The sequence below is a fragment of the Lepisma saccharinum genome, chromosome 12 (genome assembly GCF_977018435.1).
Source record: "Lepisma saccharinum chromosome 12, izLepSacc3.1, whole genome shotgun sequence".
NCBI lineage: Eukaryota > Metazoa > Arthropoda > Insecta > Zygentoma > Lepismatidae > Lepisma > Lepisma saccharinum.
The window spans coordinates 39,967,023-39,994,737 of NC_139240.1; the positions used below are offsets into that span (position 1 = coordinate 39,967,023).

The window sequence follows — 27,715 nt, forward strand, 5'->3', positions numbered from 1 at the left end:
CAGAATACGCTCATATGGTATGGTACGCTCGCCCGCTCAATAAAGATATTTTTTATTATTATTACTGTATTGTGGTAAGTATTTGAATTTTTAATTTCTTAATTCTTACATATTTATATTGTCGTGTCGTGTAAATAGCCAGTAACATGTATTTTCGTAAATTTATACAATCATATTTCCTCTGTTGTAATTTACCTTGCACATGCATATGTTTTGTGTTCTGGGATAGAAAGTACAGTATTTAGAAACATTTCGACTTTGTGCCACAGAACCACAAATTATTATTATTATTTTGGCAGTTTTTAGTTTACTTTACACATTTCTCGAATTATCGGCATTGTACATCCAACATCTCAGCGTTTGCACGCCCTCGATATCACTTTCCGCTCTTTTTATATTCAAAAACAACTGCCTGCAGTTGAAGCGTCAGTATCGTGAACCAGGATCAGACACCAAAACGGTGGCGAATGACCGATCAGAAGATAAACTCGTTTTGATGTTCCTAGATCGCGATCAAGTGTTGAACCGTCTTGGTGCAATGGAATTTTCCAGTGATCCTTTCCCGATCCGAGTTTAAAATTTGATCTTCGTTCGTGCACACGGCCATCAGAGGATGTCACAAGTCTTAAGAATAGATGAAGACGATAAAAATGCAAGTTCGTGATTAGTGGGAATGAATGTACAGGTAATTTAGATCTTTTTTCTTTAGAAAGCATTTAGCGATATTATTTTAATGCTAACATAGTCTAACCTAACTACGAGAGCATTTAGGTTTATTATTAGAAGAATGCTAAGGGACCTAATCTTAAAACATTTTTGTGAAAGTAATCGCTACAACTTCACAGTATGTGTTACAGACGTAATTGCATACATAACATGATGAAATCACGATAAAACAAAGACCGAGTCTGCTGCCACGCGCATCTCTTTTGAGGCTCCAGCAGAAAAGGAACGTGGCAGCGGACACTGCCATTCTACGATTCTATAAAATAAGTAGAATACAGTGTAATTGCTCGTTAATGACATATATCGATCTTTCCTCGTCTATGGATCGATTGTTTTCGTTTCGTGCGCAAACGCAGCGCGATTTACCCTTATCGAGTGTTGTTTCTTGTAATTATCTAATCTATTGATATAACTATGGCGTTTAAACGATTAATTCGTTGCACAAAGAACATATTAGAATAATACATTCCCTCATTACTGGATTTAAAGGGTAAAAACATTTCCTCATTAAAAATATACCTCATAGTTATAGTGGAATGTGCGTATGTGGCGATTGCCAAAATTTAAAGCAGCATCATGGCCGACACGTTGTGTTGAAATTATAAAATTGTGTATCTAGTGTTTTCTCTACCTTGCAGTCTGTTCTTGGTTTATTTTCTTTGTGTCTATTTATATGACTCATAAGCCGAATGGTTTTTCAGGAAGCTAACACTCTCTGCTTAACAGTAGTCCTTGTAATATTTGAGGGTTCACTGAACAAGTAGGGTAAATCGTATGGGTTGTATTATGAGGAAGTCGTTGCTCTTCTATTTTGTAATTCGAATTGAGAGTAAGTTGGGCTTCAACTACTAGTCTGGACTGAACCTTTTTGTAAAAACATAACTGTAGCAAGAACTTAGTCAAAGTTACCACACCTGAATGTGAGATGGTCGTCTCTAACGGTATGCAAAACTATGGTGAGCGTTTTTGTTTACACAAATAAGTAACTTCCCGTTTGAACGATTTATAATGTACATAATCCACATTGGTGATTGGAAATTTCTGGGAATAGGATTTCAATAATCCACATTGGTGATTGGAAATTTCTGGGAATAGGATTTCAATAGTTATGAAATATTCTATAAAGACTAATGTTGTTATTTTAACTACGAGGCATAATCATTTAGCAGACGTTTGACGAAAGTAAATAGCTTCATGGAAGTTTGATGATCATGATCCGAGATATCGATAGATACCCCACTAATGTAGATAAACTATTAGCTGTAACAGTTTCAAGTTACAATTGTGTAATTACAGTAGTGCCATGATATACACATACCTTTTTGTACAGGAATCAAATTCTCTACATGTCTGTAAGCACATACTGAACAGGTTTTCTGATTGATTACTTTGCTGTGTTTGTGCAGAAATGTATGCTTACATGGGTAGATTTGGTGGATCAGATTTGCTTCTTCATTATGCCACAATGTCCCAAAAGAGTTACTATTTATTTATTTTTAGCATTCAAAACCATAACCTTGTTGTGGATATGGATGCTTTTTTATAGGCTATCTTTTTCATCAATGTCATCTAAAAAGCAGAAAAACAATACTGCTTAAGAGAAATACTGGTAAATTTCTCGTATCGGACAAACGGCTGAAATTTGCTAGTTCATTTAATTTGAATATTCGTACTTACGTATTCTGCGTTTAGAAACATTGCTGAAGGTGGCATTTCGCTTATTTCACGGAAATAAGCTCTCTTTGCGACATATCGAGTAAGTTTTCTTAGTTTCTTTTTGTTGTCGGTAACACGCAAAAAGGTGGTCACAGTTTCACTACCGTACTCGGCATGCAGTGTTTGCACCCCACTGCACCCAAAAATACCTACGTAGCCCTACAAACCATTGACGCATAGCCCCACGAACTATTTCCGGTAAGGTTAATCTGGGTCGTGTCACGTATAAGTTACAATAGTTAAAATTTGGTTTCGAAAAAAATATGCGTAGTCCCACACACCATTCTCGCATAGCCCCACACACCATGTGCGGAAACGTACCTTCTTCAGTTACAAAAACATGTGTTTGGAAACACTGACTGGGATTTCGTCATCACACACAGGCTACATCCACCTGGAAGTAAATGGATGCAAGAGCTTTCGTGCATCGGTCACACATTTATATCGAAAAATAGATGATTTACCGGCAAAATTCAATGAACGATGTGAGAAAACACTTCCCCAAACTTTCACAAGTATAAAGAAACTGCATTCGGTAAGTAATTTCTCCTGTAAATTTGAAGAAATCAGTTTGTCTGATACAAGAAATTTACCGAAATACTGAACACATAGATAATTTTTTATGCATTGAGAGGCCCATTTCCTCGTCAATATTTATTTTGCCACACAAAGTAGCCGTTTGTTCACTAATTAAGTACACCTGCATAATACATGCTGCTGCTTCAGTTTCTTGTGTATTTCTTTTATTTATATTATTGCTCTAGCCCAATGACCTTCCGATTAGCTTATCTGCATTACTTTTTCTCAAAGGAAATATTTTTTATCATATATATTTATGCTCATAATTAGCCCCAACCTTTTTGGATTGTCCAGTGTGTTCTGCAAGAGTTGGAGGAAGTTTACATCCACAAGTTCAGATGTACTTTTCCCCTCCATATGTCCACTCTACACTCGGGATAGGCCAACCAGGATCAACCTTGATTACAAAGCATATTTTTTTATGCTCCATGTGTTCTGGAATGATTCTTCCATAGTGACAACACAGATTTGGGTAAGGTTTTACAATACCGGACACAGCTGTAATTTCTATCCTACTTCTTATACTTACAAAATACGTAGTTCCATGAGGTTAACATGTGGGGGTGATGTGTTGTTATTGTTATTTGATGTGCAGAAGTTGTATAATAAACTTGTCAATAACCGCAATCGTTCTCCGAATATAAGAATGGAAACAAGTTTGTTGAAATCTTCCGGTAAATAATGAGCAATCGTGCATTGTTGCTTGCGATCACGGATCCTCTTTTTTTCGAATTTCTACACGTGACCCCCAAATATTAACTGCAGATTCGTGATTAGGAGCCCAAAGTCATTAAGTATGCGAAATATGAACAAAATCGGGGAATGGCCCGGTATTGTAAAATTGCTTCCAGATTTGCTTCATAAATATATGGAGGCTTTTTTCTTACGATTAGTACCTAAGAAACATCTCAACTTGGCTTCACATTAAGGAAAAGTAGATTTGCATATTGTTGTATTCATTATTCAAACGGGACCACACTATTTAGGTGAATACAAGCCTTTGCATCCATGATATGGGGCTGGTGGCAAACCGTACACTATTCAAGATTTTTACATTTTGTTATTTATTTGACAGATTTGATTGTTCATCGTAGCAGAAACCACAAATAACAGATATTTTGTCCTAAAGTGTGACTGAAAAACATGAGAAATCTAACCATGCTAAACCTAACACTCCTGACCAAATAAAATTGACCACAACTAAGAAAAAAGTTATTGAAATATGCATTTCCCACTGTGCTTATTCTTGAATGTTTTAGTATCCATGTGACCAATGTTCATTCAGTATGTCATATCCTGAAACAATCACAGTTTTTAAAAACAAAGTATCATATTTATGTACACAAACATGAAGAAAGGAAATGAATGCAAATTCTAATTGCATTAATTACACTTGTAGCCTAACAAAAATGTATTTTTATGAGCACCAATGTCACGATGTTATAAATAGTCCCATATAAAACCACCCATTACTTGGCCATAACACATTTGCACGAGTTAAGAACAAAAACATTCGTATTAAACACAATGTTCTTAAAGAATGCAAAATTTGCTACTTTTTCGCTGTTTAGAGGGTAACCAGCACCCACAATATGTCTTAACTGGATAAGCAAAAACAACTTTTCACTAATATGCAAATCGTGTGCTTTTTCCTCAAGATCTAGGAACATTTTAGCACATACAGTGTTTCATCTATCTGCTAAAGTGGAAAGTTTTCGAAGAAAAATGATCTTTCTTACTGAATATTTGTCTTATACTGATACTGATTGACTTTTTACCACTAGTCCCATTCAGCGAGCCAGACAACTTCAAGTCGTCTTGAAGATCTCGCACATTTAGCGTCCGTCCAGCGGAAGTTGATGTCACATCTTACAGAGTAAGAGTGTCCGGCCATTTGGGCAGCTTACAGCCATCTTGCAGCCAGAGCAAGTCAAGGAAAAGTTGACTTATTTCGTCTGCACAAGATCTTGCAATATTATGCACTTTGAGATAATGTTATTGCTTGAATGACTACAGTCATACTTGGCTATGTCTGACAACATTCTTTGTATTCATAATAAATAAATGATATTTTGAAAATGTTTAAATATTGGTTTGAAGTGTAAGAATAGAGAAGTTCATTGTTTTATATCAAGACCACCTTCACTGAATATATCTCGTCTGCTTCAAAGAACGAAGAGCATTACTTCGACACAAGATTTGAACAATTTAATCTACTTTAGTGAATGCTAAATACATATCCCTAATGAGACCTAACGTGGTAACATTTTCTTCTATTCAGCATAAATATTTTGATTGAACTCTGCATATTATGAAGCTGAATATGAAAATGAACTAAAAATTGATTTTAATTACTTAAATTCAATTAAATGTATGCCCAAAGAAGATATACCATATTTACCCCCTTTTTGAGAATAGTAACTACTTTTTTCATTCTTTCTTAAATATATTAATTGTCCGTAATTTTTACCTTTACAGCTTGTATGCTAGTTGTTGCAGTGACAAGTTTCATCAACAGACCTCATGCGACTTACTTTATGGTCCGGCGATTCAGCTAAGATGATCTTAAGCCGGAAGTTGGTAGTTACCTGTTTCCTCTCAGATATATCTTGCAGTTGTCTGGCTCACCGAATGGGTCGGCTACTGTCTTAATATTACCCTGACATTTCAGAGACTTCCCTTACTATTTGGCACACACAGGAGATTTACTGTGTAGAATTTTCAGCTAAAAATTTGGGTTCAACCAGAACTTGAACCTTAATCTCTGGCGTGCCGTGCCCTACCAACAATCCCACACACAGCGGAAAATCAGGTGGCCCTATTTCCGATCGTTTAATTCTGAACTAATAATAGTACACATGCATTTTTTACATGGTTCGATTTCTATGTATGTCTATTAACACACAGTTCATAGTCTTAGTGATTACTTGCTGCCTGTTTTCTGGAAAATTATTTTTCTTTTCCATATTCACCTACATGAGTCTTTTCGAACAGCTGTTGATTTACTGTTGTCTTGGATATTGACTGCTGCCGTCATCTACTTCAAGTGCATGGGGTGCAACAGGGTTTTTAGTCTGTAAGTAGTGGGTGTTTCAGAAATAATTGAAGGGTTACAAAAATTAATTGTAAAGTATTGAACTTAGGTTAATGAAACCACTCCAGAACGTAGGAATATTAACTCTCAGCTTAAAACATGGATGCACAAACTGTTTGCATTCCTCGTTCATTCTGGACTGTGCAATAAATTTTTGTAACCCCTCAATTATTTCAGAATAGGGTTACCAGACGTCCGGTTTTTCCCGGACATGTCCTACATTTTAGCTTTATGTCCGGTGTCCGGGAGGAATTTGAAAAATATCATAAATGTCCTACATTTTGAGCGTCACATGATATTAATGAGGACAATATGTGTTTCACTTGAACGAAAAGAAACCATGCAAGTTACAAGTCCATGGACTGCCCTCCCAAATTCAATAGTGGAAGTTATTTTGATTCAATCATTGCCCAAAAAGATAATAAAAGTTTATGCTGGAATGACAACGGAAGCAATTAAGGAACAAAGTTTTGAGACCCCATATTGCTGAATATTTGTTAGTCATTACAGGACATAATGCAAATGTTGAGACACTATACTTTCATTACCACCAAATCACGAGAGAAATATTTCATTTCATAAAGTCTTAAAAAGTTTGGTACTGGTCCACATAATGTCAAAGAGTTTGACTGTCTAATCTCTCATAAATATATTTTGACTCAACCTGAAATTTTGAGAAAAGTTGGCTCATCTTACCAGTTAAAACATCTAGTAAGAGGTGCATTGTTTAGTACGATTACAAGTTTGGAAGTTTTGCATTAAAGAACTAGTTAAGAATTATTTTATTTAACTGAAAAGTGTCAATTTTAAATTACTCACTAACGTGTTTTATAGAAATATGTATTATTTTTTTGTGTCCTACATTTTGACTCAATGTCCTACATTTTAGGACATTATGTCCTACATTTCCCTTATAGCTATCTGGTAACCCTATTTCAGAAACACCTGATACTTTGATTGTTAGGTTAAGCAGGTCAGATTTAGGTTAGTAAAATAACATCCATAAATGCTTACAACACCCAATTGCACAATATCTGGTCTCAAGCATGGAATACCCTTTGAACTGCCCATGAAGTCTGCTGGAACTGCATGTCTGAGACTGACTGTAAATGAAGAATATATGCTCTGTGCAAAGAACTGAAACTTGTGTGAGCTACTTTTCAGATCATGATTTCTCCAATAAATAATACTTGGTGAAACTTTTAACGGTGCTAATTAGTTTCTCCAAACTTTGAATTTACTCCCACAAACATTTCCAGAATTCTAAAGCACTTCTCAATGCTCCTATAAAACTTTTAACAAAATATTATACATTCGGAATTGTAACCAATCTGGTGAAACCAGAGCTGGCTCAATAGCTTGGTTGGTTGAGAAATGGCATGGTATGCCAGAGATCCACATTTCAAGTCCTGGTTGAGTGCATTTTTTGCTCAAATTTCTACATTTCAGACTTTTTTTTTTTATGTTATTTATTTATTTTTTGCCTACCTTGATATGGAAGATCTTGGGCCACCTCTTGAAACTTGCATTTGTATATTATACAGATGACCATATGAATTAACATCAACACCCACAGAACTAGTCCATGGAATAAAACTCTGTTCAAGAGTGGGTTAACCTTTTTCACCCCGATCGAGATCCTACATGTAACCCCTTCCATCGCGAGCATCTTGATCGAGATCCTCTAGCATGCTCGTTTTTACGTTATAATGTCGCTATTTTTGGCTGGATTTGCGATTTTCTTCTTTTACATTATTGTTAACACACATATTAAACAATTATAACTCTTGCACGTCTTGGTGTCGAACAAAAATGGCTGCTTTTTTTGCGCCGTTTCCTCACAAAGGAAAAAAAATCTGACAAAGAAAGGCCGGATTTGTTAGGAATTCTTTTCTTCCACCACTGGAAACTAGACGGGTGAAAAGTTTGCTTCTCGGTACCCAAGGTGTTAAGGAATTTTCCCCATGTCGCCACGAAGGGGGAGAGGAGGGGTTGAGGAAAACTGCGCTATTACAAAGAAAAGTTTGAAAGCAAGATGAAAACAGGTCTTTGTTGCCAAGCACATGTTTTTTAAGTTTCTGCAATGTGACCCCTGCATTGTCTAAAAATAGAAAGGGGGAGATTTGGCACATTTTCGTCGCCCCTTTCCTGGCTATCGTTCTAGCAACATCCCGAAGCTCAGCAGTGGTGGTTTCGTGCGTGCATCAGTTGGCTTTTTTTGTGTGAAGTTTGTTATACGACCTCATGAATTAGTTTGCGAGTGTGTGTATTCCTAAAACTGTGGTGATTATTTCCATGTGTATTGTTACAATGTCTTGTACGTTTTGTCGGGGAAGGGGGGCGAAACCCTCATTTTTTCAAATAAGGTCTTGAATTTTGAGGTTCATCCCCCCCTCCTTATATGTGCATAAATTTTATATAGTCCGAATCTATGGTTCATTCCAAGTAAAACAATATATCATTTGTCTGTCTACGGCAATTAGTGTCCAATCTACAGTTGTTTGAAGGTAACTATACATTTTGTTGAAATTCGAGACTTGAGTCGGTGCGCAAACATGTCGTTTTGGGATTACAGGTCGTGTTCTATTGATCATATGATAATAGTGCAATTATTTTCTTGTTCCTAACACTCCAGCGATTATTTCCATGTGTATTGTTACAATGTCTTGTACTTTTTTCCCCATTTTTTCTTAAAAAAATTTGGAATTTTCCGTTTCCTCCCCTGCCTTCCCTCCATATATACACTGAGTGTGCATAAATTTTTTATATAGTCCGAATCTGTGGTTTATTCTGAGTAAAATGATATATCATTTGTCTGTCTACGGCAATTAGCGTCCGATCCACAGTCATTTTTATAAAACTCTGAATTTTGCTGAAAATCGACTCGGACAGCAAAGGGGTTACATGCGAAAGAGGCTCGGGTGGCTAAAGGTTAATCAGAATGAAATGATTTCTGTTGAATTTTTTTCTATTAGCACAGACTGTCTAAACTTTAAAAATGTCTGCTCAAACTACAGGGCGCAGCAGCGTTCATAGTGTAATTGAAAGTTTCAATAGTATGTGGATTTTTTTTTATTGAATGACTTCTTCTTCTTCTTCCTCTTTTGTCTCATAGCGACGGGGTTACCTCTATCCACTCCTTCCATCTCTCCCGTTCCTTTGACTTTCTCTTCAATTCTCTTGTTCCTTTCTTTTGTCCTATTTCTTCTATTGCTTTTTTGAATGTCTTCTGGGGTCTGTCTACCTCTCTTGTTCTCCTTCCCTCTGTTCTAACTCCCATAAATTGTTTTACTTTTCTACCTTCGTCCATTCTTACTACATGTCTGAACCATTTTAATTGTCTTTGTGTTAATTTTCTTCTATTGGCTTATGATCTAATTCTTCTCCAATTCTTTTATCATGTTCTCTATCTCTTCTTGTTTTACCAACTATTCTATGGAAGCATTTCATCTCTACTGTTGTTATTTGTCTTATTTCTTTTCCTCTTACGGCCAGCTTTCACTTCCATATAGTAAAATTGGTTCCACTACTAACGACATACACTTGTTTAGTTTTGGTGCCTATTTCCCTTTTTCCGAAAATGGTGTGGCTTAGTTGGTAGTATGCATTGTTAGATTTCCTTCCTCTCAGGGGTGCCCATCCCCCCCCAAAAGGTAGGACATGCCCCCCCTCCCCGTTTATGCTGAATTAATTACTCAAATTATTTTTGTCACAAAATTTGCTGAAAAATATAATACCAGAGGTGCAACCAAAAATTTGTGTCTGGGGGAGCAAGTATCAGGATAAACGTACCAATAATAATAATAACATTAATAATGGCTTTATTATTATTATTACTACTACCACTACCACCAGTAGTAGTAGTAGTATCAAAGACATTATTATCCTCGTAAATTACGCAAAAAGGGAGAGAAGTCTGTGCCAAAGCATTTGTGTGGAACGAACGATTTGAAATATTTTTCGACACCAGCAATTTCACATTAGCTAATAATGGAAATCAAGCACACAAACTATTTTTTGGAATGGCAGAAAATGAACGATAAATTCATTCCGAAGATACATGTATAACTTTTATGTACGTACAACATATGTTTCACACATATGCAACATGGAGCGACATAAAATAGAAAATACATATGCAACAAGCTAACACTAAATTGTGTATGTATTCAAAGCTTATTCAATACAAATATACAACACATATTATTTAAATAAATTACATTACAGAAAACAAGTAGAATGGGAGCAAGAAAATTTTTAGATCCAATTTTTGCAATTGAAAACAATATTGATTTAATACGGCGCAAATAATTTCTCTGGACGCAATGGCATTCTTTCTTTTACAACTTTTTTTTAGATCATTCGGTGCCCATGGCCGACTTCCGCCACCCTTAGCTACAGCTATGAACTTGAAAACAAGAAAAGCAGATAATGCGAGCGAAGCAAGCAAGAAAATGTATTTTTATTTGCATAAAATTTGAAATCAAAGGGGGTAATTGCTCCTCTGTGCCTCCCTGCAGGGGCCTTAGGCTGTCAATGTTTGTCCCCAGTTGCTACCCTAGAATTGACTTCTACCGAAGGTGAGGGGGGGTGGGGGCAATGAATCTGTGGTTGCGTCACTGTATAAGACAGACATATTTAAGCACTTTAGGGCTTTAGGCTCTCTGCCATTGTTAGTCAACCTTATTCTGCACAGTTTGTCTGCTCGACTAACCTTGTATTAATGCGAATACCATGCCCCCCCCCCTCCATCCAAAACAATTCTAAAGACATAAGAGGTGGTGTTTCATTTCAACCCTATCGCCGCGATCACTCACAGGTAGGTAGAAAAACTATACATAATAATCAATAACAAATCAATCAAACAATATGATCCCCCCATTTTTGTGTGAAGATATATAGAATTGGTATAAAATTTTGTCCGCCCCCAAAAAAATTCCCATCACGCAGGCACCAACCCCTTCCCCTGTGGGCACCCATGCTTCCTCTTGTATTCTTATGATTGTTTCCAGATACTCATATCTTTCTGTCCGCTCCAGTTCTGTTTCATCACACATTATGTGTATTCTTTCTATTTGCATTTGGCATCATTCTTTTAGCCTTTAGCACTTCTGCCCATTCTGTAACTGACTCCTGTGGCTTGTTCTCTGTATCTGCTATTAGTATTATGCCATCTGCGTATACTAATGCTTGGCAATGGATTGGTCTCCCATTCCAATTACCCACCTTTGTTCTTTCTGTTCTTCTCTTGCATATCTTTTGAACTTCATCCATAAATACTATAATGAGTAGCGGGCTCAAACTATCTCCCTGTTTCACTCCTTTCTTCAACTTAAATGTGTCTGACATCTTTCCATCCAATCTTACTATTCCTTCTACTTCTTATATGTAGATTTTATTACTCAAATAAGTTTCCCTGGGATTTTTCTTTTCTCTAATATTGTCCATATTTCTTCTCTGTGTACAGAGTCGAAAGTAGCCTTTAGATCTAAAAATACTAAATTCATCTTTTCCTTTTTCTAAGTTTTATCACTTATTGTTCAGATGGAATATACATGATCTTGTGTTTGTCTCCCAGAACAAATAGCAGCCTGTTCTTATTGAATGACCTAGTACCTAATTGTACAGAAAGGAATACCATTTACTAGTTAATGTTTGAATATGACCCCTTGGAAATGAGTACCGCGGCATGCCACACATTGTCCCAAGCGCCATCGGACGCTGTCCATTACTAGTTCTAACATGTTTGTCACGATACTTGGAATTACATCTCAGATGCAAGACACACTCAGACACAAGATATTGGCAGGACTTGCTTGGAATAATTCTTGCTTAAGAAAACCCCATAAGTAGTAGTTCCAAGAATACAAATCTGGGGACCGTGCTGGCCATGGGATGTCACCATAACGGGAAATTTTTCATTGAATAAAAATATATATTTTCTTAATTTCAAACTATACCTAAGTAGGGGTGATTAAATAAATGTTAAGAAAAAGGGAAAAAAAATAGGTGAAGAATTTTGGATTTGTTATTTCAGTAGACACCCTGTATATGCATGGGGAACTTTACCTTTATCTTTTTACCAGCATGTCCAAGTCCTGGCAATACATTCATGTAATTTTACTCTGTGGTTAAAAGTATGATGTGTGATTGTTAATGCAACATGGTTAGTACTTAAGCACATGTTGCCTGTGCATGCAGACAAAAATCTGTTCCATCAGAGTTGCCAGCCAAGATTATGTGCCACTCAGATTTCACTTTTTTGCCTCACCCATAAAATCAGAATCTTCGGGTTCACCAATTGCTGAACATAATCTGTTTTGGCTGCAAGCCACAGGTTACATATTGTGACTGGGTGCATATTACTCACTATATAATACAAACAATACTAAAAATAGTATAATTTTATACTATTATAAATTTATACTATTTTTAGTATTGTTTATAAACCACAGGTTCACATATCACCTATCACCAAAATTAAAAGCTTCAAATTATGATAGTGATATTAAATGTACAACTTTCGCTCCTGAAATTTTTCTGACCAAGGGGGATTTGTCGTGCTTTGAGTCATTGATTTCTATAAATTCCACCATGTAGTAATTGGCAATCAATGGATAAGTAGGGTTCCCATTCACCTGGAAAAAGCCCAGGGAAATTTGATGATTTTTGTCAGGAACTGACAAAACACATTTCACATTTTCCTTTAACAGCCTTCTTGATTGTAGATATGAAAAAAAATGTATTTAATGTTTCTTCATTATTTAAAAAAATAATTGAATAAACTTCCTTGTTTGGTTTGGTTGATTGTTTGAATTAGGTTGTTTTATGACCTTTTCTGCCACTTTTGGCTAATCGCGGTTATCAGTAATGATATGAAATTGTTAAAGAGACACAAAGAACATCCATGCAAAAGCTGGGATTCAAACGTGACCCCTGACATTGTGACACACTGTGCCAACCACTGGAATGGAGGTCGGTTTCATTATTTGGTTAGTATGTAAAGTTGGGGGCATTATCAGATAGTCTGGAAATTTACTTGGAAATATTTCCAAAAGCCAGAGAATTTGATTTGCCTTAAAATGAGCAGGAACCTTGATAAGGCTTGATTACGAAAATCTGGTGTAAATATCAATCATAGTTTTCAAGTTATCAGTAATTAAAGTTACAGATGCATGCCATTTGAAACGCACTGTAATTGAACATTAAATGCACGGCCATGAAAATAGGCAGCTTGGCTGAATTGCGCTGGTGCCACATATCGGAAAGCAAAACGAGAGTGGGACGAAAGTCGCTGGTTCGCAAGCACTGTGTGGCAACATCAACCGGTTGGCATTTTCTAGTTCAGACATCAAACCGACCTCTCTCCGGGGGCACTTTTGTGTCATCTCGGACCTTTTGTCAGTTTGCATCATGTGGATTAAAAATATATATTCTAAAACAAGATTTTTCATTCTCTTAAACTTAAACCGCCAAACACACGGGGTTGTGCTCCAACGTGGCAACAGCATGAACTGCCATCCGCCTAATTTCATGGCCGTGCGTTTAGTGTCCAACATTTTGAGTACATACATTGCTCTCATCATAATTCCCTGAAAGTTAGATCCTAATATCGAATTAACCTAGCTGGTAACCCAAGAACACGTGTTCGAATCATGTCACCAGGAAAGCTACAATTTATATATTGTCTTCAAAATCATCTCTGTACCATATGAGGCGTTGCAGATATTAGGGACGAACTCTCAAAACACAAGTTCCGAGAATCAGTAGTTTTAAATGTATTCACATCTATCTCGTTGCTTGTGCAGTGTTCTATTCCATTCTAAAGCAAATATCAGAGTATTTGAGGCAAGGTAGACTCTTGTCACACATTGCATGAGTTCCTACAATGTACACACTGGCGTACGCAGAATTTTTCTGAAGGGGCTTGAATTGGAGGGAGATAGTGATAGCTGCTTTCTAATGGGAAGATACACTATAAGAGGTCATTTTTAAGGTGAGTTTCAATTTACCACTGGTTTTTCCAAGTTCTTCACTGCTTAAAATTTCAGACGGGGTTGTAGCCCCCCTCCCCAATGTGTATGCCAGTGAATGTATACAATAAAAGAAATATCAACCTTTGTCGAGTTCGCCCTCAATATCTGCAATGCCTCATATTTGTAATTGTTTTATGCAAGAATAATATTGTTTGAAAATGAAAGCCATGGCCTTAATATATGTATTATAGTAGTTTTCTTTCTTCCTTTAGATTAACATCCATCGGCACATGAGTGACTAAACCCTACCTATCAGAATGATGCAATTTCATCATCCGCCACCCCCAATTCCTAATTTGGGGGTGCCACCACCACCTCTGCCACAGCAGCCGCATTTCACACCCCGCTTCCAGCCTCAGGACAAAGTACAGCGAATGCATTTCTATCAGCCGTATCGACCTTACCCTAGACCAGGACCCGATAATGAATTTGACGGGAAGAGACTACGGAAAAGTGTTATGCGAAAAACTGTTGACTACAATTCTTCAATTATAAAAATGTTGGAGGTAAGTTCATTTTAAATGTTTATTGTGTTGGATCATGTCACTGTTTTGAAATAATTAGCCATAGAAATTAATTTTATTTTGAGCTATGACAATGGCACCTTTCATATGGTCACTCGTATAGAAGCACACTCATATGGTGAAAGGTTCATGGATATTTTGCATGCTTTGTAAGTGAGTGTTTGTTTCTATTCTATTACAGTTGCAATTTTCATGGATTTTTTGATAAGTTACAGTAAATTCAGTTTTTCAGGGAAAATGAAAATTGGGACATTTTTGTGCTTTTCCTGGTAGTTTTGAATGTTTAAGTTCACTTTGTGCACAGATAGGCTAATTGGAACTGTGCCTGTAGTTTAAAGTGGGATCCAAACCACTATATACCTCCACCAGAGATCCCATGCTTACAAGGCTATAAAGATATCATTACACCCTTTTCCAGGTAGTGTAGTGGTTAACAATTGCTGCCTCGTAATCTGAAAATCCTGCACAGTGGTTTCCATTGTACATTAAACTCTGAAGGCAATCTAGATTTGTCTATTGCCCACCTCTGTGGCAGATGGTGGAGTGGTTTAGAACAGCATGCTAAGTCTTCAAGGGTCCTGGGTTTGAATCCCAGCCCTGGCATGGGTGTTCTTTATTAGTGTCCATTCATCATATACTCATCTTTGCAATTAGTCAATAGTGGCAGAAAAGCAAAGTAAAATTAACCAAATCAAGATATCGATCTGCCTATTTTAGCATAAAGTGGAGTTAAAATAAGTTTAGATTTTTTTTTTTTTTACATGTATGTGTTACTTTGACACACTTACTATCAGATTAAAAATTATGGATACTTGAGTTTGGACTCCAATCAAAGATTAACCAGTTAATCTACCTAAAAAATAGTTACATCATAATTTAGCTTATTTAATTCTGCCTTAAGCTTGCTTACTTACTTATTCCGATCCTCTTCTACCGATTGGTGTCGAGGTTTTGTAGAGAGCTCGCCATCTGTCACGATCTTCTGCCAGCTTCCTTCCTTCACTCCACGAGATGTTCCTCCTGCTCAGGATATCCTTCACTCCCTCATTCCATGTCCTATGTGGTCTTCCTTTCGGTCTCTTTGTACCCAATCCTCCCATTCTTGCTTCCCATACCTGTTTAGGTATTCGATGTTCAAGCATTCTGCTGAGGTGTCCAAACCATCTGAGTTGTGCTTGCTCCACATCCTGATATATTGGTTTTGTGTTTAATGTTATTCTGATTGTTTGATTTCTGATTTTGTCCCTTCTGGTCTTTCCCACTGTTCTCCTCAAATATTTCATTTCTACTGTTTGTAAGTTTTGTTTTTGTTTTTCATTAATTATCCAGGATTCACTTCCATATATCAACGTTGGTACATAAGTTGATTTGTACACAATCATTTTTGTTTTTTGGCTTATTTCCTTTTTCCCTAAAAATCCTTTGTTTATGGCATAATATAATCTGTTTGTATTCTTTAAGCTATGGCAACAAATTATTGTCATGAGTGCAAGAAAGTGCCAAGTTTTTTGTTTTCTAAATGAGTGCTCTCTTTGAAATTCTTAAAAAGAAACGTGTGGTCCGATCATGATGAAATTTAAATACAGCGCATGGAGAAAGGTTTCAAATACAATAAAATTCTTAATTTTCAGAATTTTGAAACTGCCAAAAAAATGTTCTATTGAATTTTATGAAACAACTTTTTCTTAAAGATTAGGCACACACGGGAGATCTAGTTCGTAGAATTTTCAATGAAAAATGCAGGCTCGGCCAGGACTCAAACTCGGGTCTCTGGCATGCCATGCCATTGCTCTACCACCGAGCTACCGAGCCAGTCTGGCTTCGCCTGATTTTTTGCTGTCGCTGTTTTACCTGTGTGGAATCATCTCTGTCAGTGCTATAGTGGAACCACAAGCAAAAAAACCTACTAAGACCCGCGACTCCAAAGCACCGCACTCCGGCGTGGAGGGGAGGGGGAAAGTGGACCATGCTTCCTTATGGACCGAGCGTAACGGAAGAAGGAAAAGCTGCGCAGGTACTTTTTGTCCAAGGTTTTTATCCTTATGGTCGTTCTATACTGCAATGGGATCTGTTGCCTTTGAAACCCCGTATACGTAGACAGTGACAGCTAAAAATCAGGTGAAGCCAGTCCGGCTCGGCAGCTCAGAGACCCTTGTTCAAGTCCTGGTCGAGCCTACATTTTTCATTGAAAATTCTATGAAACTTTTTCGTAGTATTAAATTGTCCTACAAACACAATCTTTCTCTTGTATTGAAGCTATTTGCAACCATTTTTAATACCCATTATTGTTGGATTAAAGATGTGTGTTGAATGTGACAACACCACATGTGCTGTCACTACAGCAATGTCCTCGGAACCATAGAATCTGCTAGCTGTTAATGTTTGCGGCGTCGCCACATTCAACACACATTTACTTCATTGAATGAAAATCTTTATAAAATCTGTTTTGCAATGTGCATTGACAATGATAATGAGTTTTAAAAACAGCCACAAAGAGCGTCAAAATAAAACAAAGTATTTGAAAACTTTTCTTGATGAATTTTAAAAAATCTGAAAATTAAGAATTGTATTTACAACTTTTCTACCTACACTGTATTTAAATTTCACGATCGCACCTCAAGTATTTTATTCATTGAATTTCAAGGAGAGTGGTCGTTCTCAAATCACAAAAAAACAGCCACTTTTCTTGTTCTCACTACTATAAAAATTCGAAAGCATATTTGAAAAAGATTGGTTACAGTAGCTTAGTGGAGCTAGATGAGCTAAATTTTGATGTAACTGATTTTTATGCAGGTCTAATGGTTAATTTAATTGGGGTTCAAACTCGAAAATCCAAAATTTTTAATCCGATAGTAGGTATTGTGTTGCAAATTGATGTGTGTAAATGCACCCACTTTCTAACACCATGTTATGCATTTTCTTTTCAGGGCAGGGTGTGGCAACGAGACTTCCGAGATTACAGAGCCCTTCAGCCGGACCTTTGTTACTACCCTGAACTCTATCCCCCACCTAGTTATGTAGATAACGCAATTAATTCAGTAACAACCAAATTTGTGAAGACTGCAACCAACAAAATGAGGTGTCCAATATTTTGCTTAGCGTGGACTCCAGAAGGCAGGAGATTAGTTACTGGAGCTTCCAGTGGAGAGTTTACTCTGTGGAATGGACTCACGTTCAATTTTGAAACTATTCTTCAGGTAATTTGCTGTAGATTGAGGTGGTGGGTGTGATGTGTGTGTCCATGCTCCAGGATTTGAAGTTTGCAGTTTGACTGCATTATTTGTTTCGGTGTTCCTTTGTTGCTTATGTATTTGATAAAACTATGCAATTCATTATGAATATGTTGTGAGATTTCAATGTTACCTAGTACATTTTTGATTCAGGAAGAAGACATGTCTGATGCTTTCAGATAGTGTGTGTTGTATTACTACATTTCCGTGAAAAATCAATATGGATTTCAGTATACAGTGGAACCTTGATTTTTTATTTTTAACCTCTTGTTTACCAGGTATCTTGATTGAGATACTTACCTGTAAACCCTCGGGAACCAGGTATCTCAATCGAGATACTTTGACATGTTCATAGTTTTTATGTCATAATGTCGCTATTATTTGCTGGAATTGCGATTTTTTTCTTTTATATTATTGTTAACACATATACTGCACCGTAAAGACTCTTGCACGTCTTGTTCTTCCATAAAAAGGCAGGAAAATGGCAGCTTCCTTTGAAACTGAGTCAGTGGTGCACAAACGTGTCGTTTGGGAGGTACAAGTTGTGTTGTATTGCTCATAAGATAATAGTGCAATTATTTTCTTGTTCCAAACATGCCTCCGATCATTTCCATGTGTATTTTGACAATGTCCTGTACTTTGTTTTCCAGGGGCAGAAGGGCATTTTTTCTGCGATTTTGAAATTTTCCGGTTCCTCCCCTCCCCCTGCATCCATGTATACACTCAAATGTACATAAATTGTATGTAGTCCGAATCTATGGTTCATTCCGCGTATAACGGTACTTCATTTGTCTGTCTAGAGCAATTAGCCTCCGATCTACAGTCATCTAAATGAAACTCTGCATTTTGCTAAAAATTTGCCCGATCCCGGGGGCTTACATGAGAAAATGGGCTCGGTAATCAAAAGGTTAATGTGACAAAGGTGAAAAACTTGCCAACCTCCGTGCAGGAGTGGTTAGCACAGCATACTGCAATGCCAGGGGTCCCAGGCTCGAATCCTATCCTGGGCATGTGTGTTCTTGTGTGTATGTCCCTTCATCAGTTTCATCACTCATCCTTATCGGTGCGGTTAGTCAAAAGTGGCAGAAAAGTGACGCTAATTTTTATTTTGGAAATTTTTCAGATATGCACTTTTCAAACTTGCCTGGATAAAAAAAAAATGAATTTTCAGTTTTTTCAGCTTGGTTCCCTGTAAAACTTAAAATTGAGGTTCCACTGTAGATCCTTCTTGGGTAAAAATAATAACAATTTATAAAAGAAGCAGTGTAGCCATTTGTAAAGAATAGATTTTCATATTAATTCATCAATAAATGTGTGTGTACTAGAGTACTGCATGGAACCACTTTCGCTTTTTTGTACTTGTTCGAATCTCCCACGCTTGAGCATTTACAGTGGGATATCATTTTAGGGAGAATTCACACCAAAGAGAGAGACGACACGCAACATGTAACATGCTGCAAGAGACACGTGTCACTTGCAAGCGAACACTCAGTAATCAATTGAACCTTTCGAATCAAAGCAACGCGACAAGCTGCAATTCGCTTGCATGTCGCTCAGACTGTGTCGTTTTCTCAATACGGTGCATCGTGTCGCCTCAGTTTGTTGTTCACGTATGCACAGTGAATGCTTCATTCCAACGAGCTATATTTAGACTAGAAGTGAGCCCAATTGGAGGCCTTACAACAAGCTCTAATTTATTGATAGAATAGAGTATCCAACTGTACAATGTTTTAACACTGTTTTAAGATTTAAGAACAACGTTCATTTTGATGCATTTATCGACTGTAATTTGCCTTCCAACTTTGTGTAAAGATGCAGTGTTTTAGCCATTTATGACGTGGCTGCTTTTATTTGAAAAAGCCAGCATATGGAGGCACATTAGTCCAAAATAGATCAGTGAACATGGTAAAGTACTCTAGTGCATTGTATTTCAACCTCCGGGTCCTCCCATCAACTATACTGAGCTGCGAAAGGTTCTGCTAAAATTGGTTGACAAATAACACAATCCCAATATCATATTTGAGTTGTGAGTTTTTGTTTTTTAAGTCCATTTTATGCACAAATAGACATTTGCCCAGTGCTCCACTGTGGTATAGAACCCAGGATCACTTAATTACAAGGAGGCGACGTTACCACTTCGTCATCCATATTTTTATATTTGTCAACAATCCTACACGTAATCAAACTATTATGTATTACTCTTTATGATTATGGTGGAGGCACATAATGGTTCGGATCCCACTTTAAACTGTAGGTCCAGTCCCGATTAGCCTTACTGTGCATAAAGTGGACTTAAAACACAACCAAACTCTTTATGATTATGCTAGAATTTATTTTTCAATATTTAATTTCATGGGTACATGTTAATTCATGCATAAAATCTTAAATACTAGAAAGGCATTTATGAGTAAAATTCTTGGACTAAGGGCATTGACTTAAAAAATAAATACCGGGTCATGGTTTCAAGAAGGTTGAGAACCATTTCTCTAGTGTTTAGGTCTTCGCTTTATCCATGCAAACTGAGTAAGAAACAAGTGTCCCGTGCAGCTTGTCTCTTTGGTGTGAAACACTGACGTTGATTGTCATGTGTCGCCTGTTGCGTGTCTCTTCGGTGTAAATACTTCCTTAATGTGACAATAATCATAGACACATGCATAAAATATCCGTCCTGGCAGTTTCAGCCCACAATCTATTTCATTTTCATATATCACTGTATTGGTAAGATAGACAAAACTACATTTTAGAATGGAGATAATGACAATGTTCACTTAAGTTTCAATTTCACTGCGTCTTTCACCTCACGATCGATATTTGAGGGCCCACTACAACAGACAAATTACAGTTATATGTGTACTACTGGACTTCAAGCGTGTACAGCTCGTTTTGCCTGTTCGAGCATTATTCGCTCGAGCAACTCTACAGCGTGTCCCGCTTATACGTATAATAAAAGAAAAAATCACAACTTTTTTATTTACCAATATTTTTTGTACAAACATGTAAGAACTCAGAATTTTTTTTTTTACAAATCAAGAAAACTAGCGCACTTCCACATGTGAACCGTTAGTGGCACGGTAAATGTCAAACCGGTTGTCAGCCTCAAGCCACACGTTTTGAAGCATGTGCCGGGTAATGTTGCTTACTGCAACCACAATTCTTTCACGCAAGTCTTGCAAATCTCTAACCGGTGTACAGTAAACTTTGTCCTTAACACACCTCCACAACAAAAAATCACACACAGTGTGGTCTGATAACTGTGGGAGCCATTCAATAAAATTCGAACCTCTTCCTGTCCATTGATATGCACATCCAGGAAGTCTCTAACGAGATTTGAGAAATGAACCGGTTTCACGTAACTGTGTTTCCCATTTCTTTATTGAAATGTACGATGGAACTACTTCTTTAGCACCCAAACCATAACGTGCACGAAATCGTCTCTGTACAAGTGTCACAGACTTCACTTCAGACAACGTTAAAATACAAAACACCTTTTCTTGTGGTGACCACATGACGAATGGGTACTGAGAAACTGATAATATCAGTTTTCAAGACATTCTGGCTACTGTGCATGCGCAACTACCACCGAATGTGTTGCTAAAAATAATTTCTGAGTCATTCTTTAAAATAAAACAACAATCACATCATTCTGACAGTTTGTTTAGAAGTTATGATTTTTTCTTTTATTATACGTATAAGTGGGACACCCTGTATATTCCATATTGTATCTAGCATCATCCGTGTAAACTGTTTTGTGCTTGAGCGAAATTATTTTCGTGCAGCACTTTACTATGCACTGAATGACAAACGAAATTTAATATTCGTTTGCCAAACCTGAAAAAAACACTCATTTCTACATACTGCCCTTTCTTACTTTCCAGGCTCATGACAGTCCGGTGCGAACGATGGTGTGGTCCCACAACGACGTGTGGATGGTAACTGGCGACCATAGTGGGTATGTAAAATACTGGCAGTCAAACATGAACAATGTGAAGATGTTCCAGGCGCATAAGGAAGCTATTCGTGGCCTCAGGTACTTGGATTTCGGCCTGAAAATTTGGTGGCTGTTATTTCTATTTACAATAAAGATAGCAAGTTTTATTTTATCTACTTCCATGTCCTATATTTCACAAATAAATAAAGTTTTCAGGAAACCCCCGCATCCTTACCCTGAAAATAAAGTAATAATAAATCCTTATCCTGAATCGATATAAATAACTGAAAAATTAATAAAGAAATACACTTTTAATGTTGAATTTGTGAAAAAAATGTCCATTAAATATGTATGGTATTTTCCATGCTGTATATAGTGAACTGATTTTGTTAAAACCAATAAGAGATAGAAAAATGTTTGGTATTATGGTCTGTTGCATGTTTTCAATGTAAAAAGCATTTTTTGTAGTTGCAATTCCAAAATAAAGTTACCATATAGTTTGGGAATCAGATTTTAAGATGTAATGTTGAAGAACGTATGAGGCAGTTTAAGAAAGCAATAAAGATGGTTTTTTACATAAATGTGGGCTGTTTCAAATGCATATCTGGCATTCTTGTGATGGTATCCGAAACAAGAAATGAAAAGAACAAAAATGCATGTTTGTTTTATTCATTTAGATTTTTTTTTCTAGAGGTGAAAATAGTGTACTGTCCCCTTATAGAAAGTTAGGAACATTTTCATGGAAAATTGTGTGGTGGAAACTTGATTGGATTTGCCACATGATCTCCACACAACTAATATTGAAGTATCAGCATTTTTCTGCTTGAAGGTGATTGGTCGGCTTGTTAGGTTTCGTTTTCTGTCTGTTGGTTATTATTTTGTTTCATCCTCAAGTGCATTTTGACAAGATTCATTAATTATGATGGACTATTGCCCATAACATCAAATAATTCCATCTTTAACGTATTCTAGACTTGTTATACTTTATGTGAGGGGGTGGAGGGTGTTGATCGGGGTGTGTATGGTAGCTGAATAGTTGCGCTTGTTGCTTGGTGATCAAGTTATTTTAAGATTTGATCCTTTTTTGTGATGAAATTACGAGTCACAGTTTGGCTCTCTTCTTTACGTTCCCTTTAGATAAAACAATTTAAAACTGCATGCTTAGAATATTTTGATCTTTAGCTGTAGGCAAATTGTCTTATTGGTACGAAGTGTGACAGCCTGGAAACTCCAGGTGATCTCTGGTGGAAATTTTTCCACTAATCTTCCTTCATTAATGGCTCTTGGACTCACCCAACCTCAGCAATGCGTGCCTAGAGTTAAAGGTGGCCAGAACATGGTTTTGGTCACATCACCTCCAGCATGGTCGATGTTGAGAATGTGTGGAACCCTACCTCTGCATCCTCTACATTTTCCTGTGCTCAGGAGGTAGGACGGACAGTCAATACATTGAGGATAAAGACTGTGTCATGGAACATTGAAACGAGACTGTTCACATGGGTGCCAACCTAGAGCTAAACTATGGTTCAACAAACATTTGAGGACAAGTGGCTTTTTATTTGGTAATTCGTGGCCAGCACATTACTTTAGTTGTTTGGCTTTCTAAATACAAACTTTCTTTTTCAAGTATCTCCCCAATGGCGGTGCTCATGATGCTACAGCAATACTCAGTGGTCACATGGGATTAACCCTGGACTGCATATTCCAAAGGAAAGAACTTTAAACATTAACTGAGAATGCTTCACAAATGCTACCACGTTTAAGCAGCTTACAATCCTCCACTAAAGATATGGGTTTGACTCTTAGCATGCATGAGTGTTCCTTCCTTACATTCATTAGCAATTAGGAAAAACAACAACTTTATAATAAGAACAGCTGCATCATCCAAGACCAAAATATTTACAGAAAAAGCTTGTCAATAACATTAACTTTCTTATCTTGCTTCTTATGGACGTAGAATTTAAGGAGGAGAAAATGAAAAATAAAATATACAGGGCGCTCATCCTCTTAATTTTTGTAGCCAACCAAAAACTCCCTGCTTTGCAAACCGCTGATTGATGACCAAGACCTGGAAGGCAGCTTTTTATTGGGCGATGCATGGTCAGCACTTCAAGTACCATTGCTGATGAGTCGGCTACTATTCGTTTCCCACTGGTAATCAAACCTGGGACCACTCAATGAAATTCAATGAGCATTGCCATTACAGTTGTTGGTCGGGATTTTCTCAGTAGCATAGTAGTAACTGAAGTGGTTCAGATTTCACTCAAAACTAGGTCGTCTTGATTAGCCTACCAGTGCACAAACTGTACTTCACATTCATGTATTGTTTTTCAATTGCAAAACAAAGCCATTGTTTTGTTTGTTCAGTGTCTTGCCTTGTACATTTTCCACACATGATCCTTGCGTGTAATACCATGCCTGTACATATTCAAGATTGCTGATTGCTTTTCAGCTGTACATAAATAAATAGGGGAATATTATTTCTCTGAATAGAAACTGAAATGTTTTGGTCAGTGTTTCTTTTTATTTGCCTCATATACTAACAGAGTAAGTAGCACAATTAACTTGGTGAAGGGCACAGAAAGGTATATGTGCTTACTAGTAACATATGTGCACAGTTACGAAGATTAATAAACCTGTAAATTCACTGCCGCAGCAACACTTCCATCTGCCCACATCCTGAGCAGAATCAATCCATTCTTGACCTTCTTAAAGGTGCCTTACCATTTCCCAACAAGTATCCTGTAAACTCTTTCCTGCCTCTGGCTGTGTTATCGTAGAAGGCAAGCACCTCCATTTTTTTCTGGTCTTCCACCACTCGTCTCTTTCCACAGTGTTCCCATCTTGTTCTCCCCTTTGGCATTACTCCCACTCGTGCGCATTGTAAGCTCTTACTGGCAGTCTTTCTGTACCCATCCTCTTCATGTGTCCGAACCATCTAATCTGTGCCTGATCTATCCTGTCCTGAAGCTTCACCATCCCCACTGTCTGTCGGATCTCCTCATTCCTTATTCCATCCCTTCTAGTCTTCCCCAACATACTCCTTAAAATTTTAATTTCCACTACCTACCTGCATCTTTCTTTTGTCTCTTTGTGTCATTGTCCAAGCCTCTGCTCCATATGTAATTATTGGTGCATAGTATGCGTTATATGTTACATTTTTGCATTTCATAGGTACATCCCAGTTCCATATTAATCTTCGAATGCTTTGATATAGTCCACCACCCATTTGCCCTCTTCTGTGTACCTCCTCATCTATTCTTCCACTTCTCTCAATTATGCTTCCTAGATATTGTGAGAAGTGGAAGAGTATTCTTGATTTAATTGTTGTAGTATTAGGGGTGAATATAGATGTGCAATTAAGGTATCGTGTAGTCTTCACTAACCTGTTTATTTCTTTTAGGCCCTTGTTTTTGAAAGCTTCATGCATATATATTAGATCAAGTTAAATTAATCTTAGTTCTCAATAAATGAATCGGCTGCAACCTGGCTTATAGCATACATGGCATAATCTTGTAATCAGTGAGCCCCTGGTTCAATCATCATTTTTGGCACAGTGCAGTCAGTTGGGTCCCACTAAAATTATAGATCAGTTCTGATCATCTTATCTGAGCATAAAAGTAGAATCAAAACCAAGTTTCAGCTGCAGGAATATGAAACAATTGAGACTAGCATTAAAAGGTTGGGATTTAGTTGGCATAGTGAAAGAAGGGGTTATTTACATATAATGAGCAGAGTGAAAGGTCTCGTAAAATTGACTTTTTTGTTTCCTCTGAAACAGCTAAAATAGAAAATTGGGAACAAAAATAACATACAAGAATGAAAATATTCATATCAAGTGTCTAAATGTCTGCAATAGAATCAGTTGATTTGGGGGGAAAAAATATGGACTGCACCATAAACTGGTAGGATGATGAGACAATGAATAAATAAGGTAATACCAGATACCTAATTTTTTTTTCAACTCAGAAATGTGAATTGTGGTTGCAATCTGCATGTAATATATGCACTGCTGCTTACTATTTTTGTGGCCAAACACATTCAATACTAGACACAATTTTTCTGTCAAAGGTAATGTATTTCCCTCTGATGACTACACTGGTCATACTTTCTTAGTCTTCTCCTCTGTTAGTTGTAGTTTACTTCATTTTTGGAAATTATAAGAGGCCTCAAAAAACTTGTTTTTTTTCAACAAATATGCTGTTAGCAACAAAGAAAAACTATTCTTCACTAGTCTTTTATGATCTTGAAGAAGCTCAAGACTACTACATTCTTAGTCAACACTACTTTTCAAGTTGTTTTTTTTTCCATCAGTATAATGAATTCTTTCACATTTAAGCTGCAAATTTTCCTTCTGAATTTTCTTCCATTAGATAAAACTCTTTTTTCCTTAATAGATAAAACACTTTGTTTTCCTTCACTCGTAATGAATTTACTCTCTGAAATTATTTCGTCTCATACACCACGTATGGTAAACTGGAGATAGCAATCGCGTTTAGTATCCCATAGTATCATGCAAATATGTATATTTGGCTAATAGATCATTTACCTAGCTAGTTTTTCTGCACACACTGGTTGGCCCAGGGCATTTCCCTTGGGTGGTGTCAGTATCACGTAGTGAATGAATAAAGTTCAAGTTGAAATTGAGACAACTGCTTCAGGGTTTTTCTTTCAAAGAAGGGTGCCACAAAAATAAGGTCCATTGTTAGATTAACATTCCTAAAATTAGAACTGACCTCTGTTGTGTTACAGCTCCGTGAGGGCCAAGGTCCATGAAGTAGCTTTTTATTGGGTGGTTCATAACGAATGCAGAAGTCCCATTGCCACAGTTATTTGAATTTCATGAATGGAGTACACTACTTAGTGTCCTCATAATACTGAATTAATGCAATTTTTAGGCTTAAAACAAAGGCAAAAGCTGGAAAACCAACCCCCCCTCCCTTTCCTTGTAACATAACATCTTTGTTCTAACCTTACAGTGCCAAGGTTTATCATAGAATTCCAATTGGTAGAGATGAGACTGATAAATGGTATTGCCAATTGTTTTACCAATCCAGTATTCCTAAAAATTAGGGATGGGACCAGTTAATCGGTACTCTATCGGTATCGGCCGATATAGGCATACCGGTATATTGGTTTATCGGTAAAATTAACGATTATTTTACTGATCCAATATATCGATAAATATAATTTAGTGCAAAATTCTACCATTTTGTTGTAATTTTTATGGACAGACAATCTCGATGCCCTACTTTCTAAGTAATTGTCTAAATATTAAACTTCTTTTGCACTGCAGTCACCTCGAAACACACATTTGTTAAGGAGATCAAGGAACATTTCATGTTCTTCAAGTACCATATCTAATTTTATATCATTTTGGTAGAATATCGGTATCGGTACTTTATCGGTATTGGCCCATCCCTACTATAATTAGACACACAGTGGTTCAATCCATAGGGCATCGAATTGCCAAATGGAAAACCAGAGTTCAATTCCCAAGATAGACGATTTTCATAATTGATGATTTCGTGTGGAAATTTCCCTCTGCATGAAGCTGCTCAGGATCACCCAGCCTCTAATAAATGGCACCTGGTGGGGGAGGAGGGGTAAAGGCAGCCAGAGGTGGTGCTGATCACGTCACCACCACAAATGTCCATATTGACATAGCCATCTTATGAGCAACAGTGTATAGATCAGAGTTTATTCCTTCTGTGGTGCAGCTTTGGTGGCCCTGTATGATCTGCTTTTGAGTCCAGGCCTGGCCACCTGAAATCCTTAGTGACATCATCCATCTTTTGTTACGTCTGGTTGGGTTGGCATAGAAGTGAACAGTCTCCATCTTCCAGCACTTTTGCTTTCCACTTCTGCTTTTTTCTCTCAAC

General features: G+C 37.1%; 1 protein-coding gene across 6 annotated transcripts in view; it reads left to right on the top strand.

Moving 5' to 3' along the window:
- The first annotated feature begins 1,065 nt into the window (after positions 1-1,065).
- The window catches only part of Wdr33 (WD repeat domain 33), an 87,460-nt gene continuing 60,810 nt past the window's right edge, over positions 1,066-27,715 (top strand). For 2 of the 6 annotated variants that reach the window (XM_083132166.1, XM_083132171.1), the window contains exons 1-4: positions 1,066-1,216; positions 14,364-14,657; positions 17,603-17,872; positions 21,781-21,932. In XM_083132166.1, coding sequence (XP_082988292.1) covers positions 14,409-14,657; positions 17,603-17,872; positions 21,781-21,932 — 671 coding nt within the window. In that variant the 5' untranslated portion in view covers positions 1,066-1,216; positions 14,364-14,408. Of the gene's footprint in view, positions 1,217-1,294; positions 1,683-3,417; positions 3,494-14,363; positions 14,658-17,602; positions 17,873-21,780; positions 21,933-27,715 lie in introns of those variants that run through there. The other 4 variants (XM_083132170.1, XM_083132168.1, XM_083132167.1 and 1 more) reach the window with 4 other exon arrangements.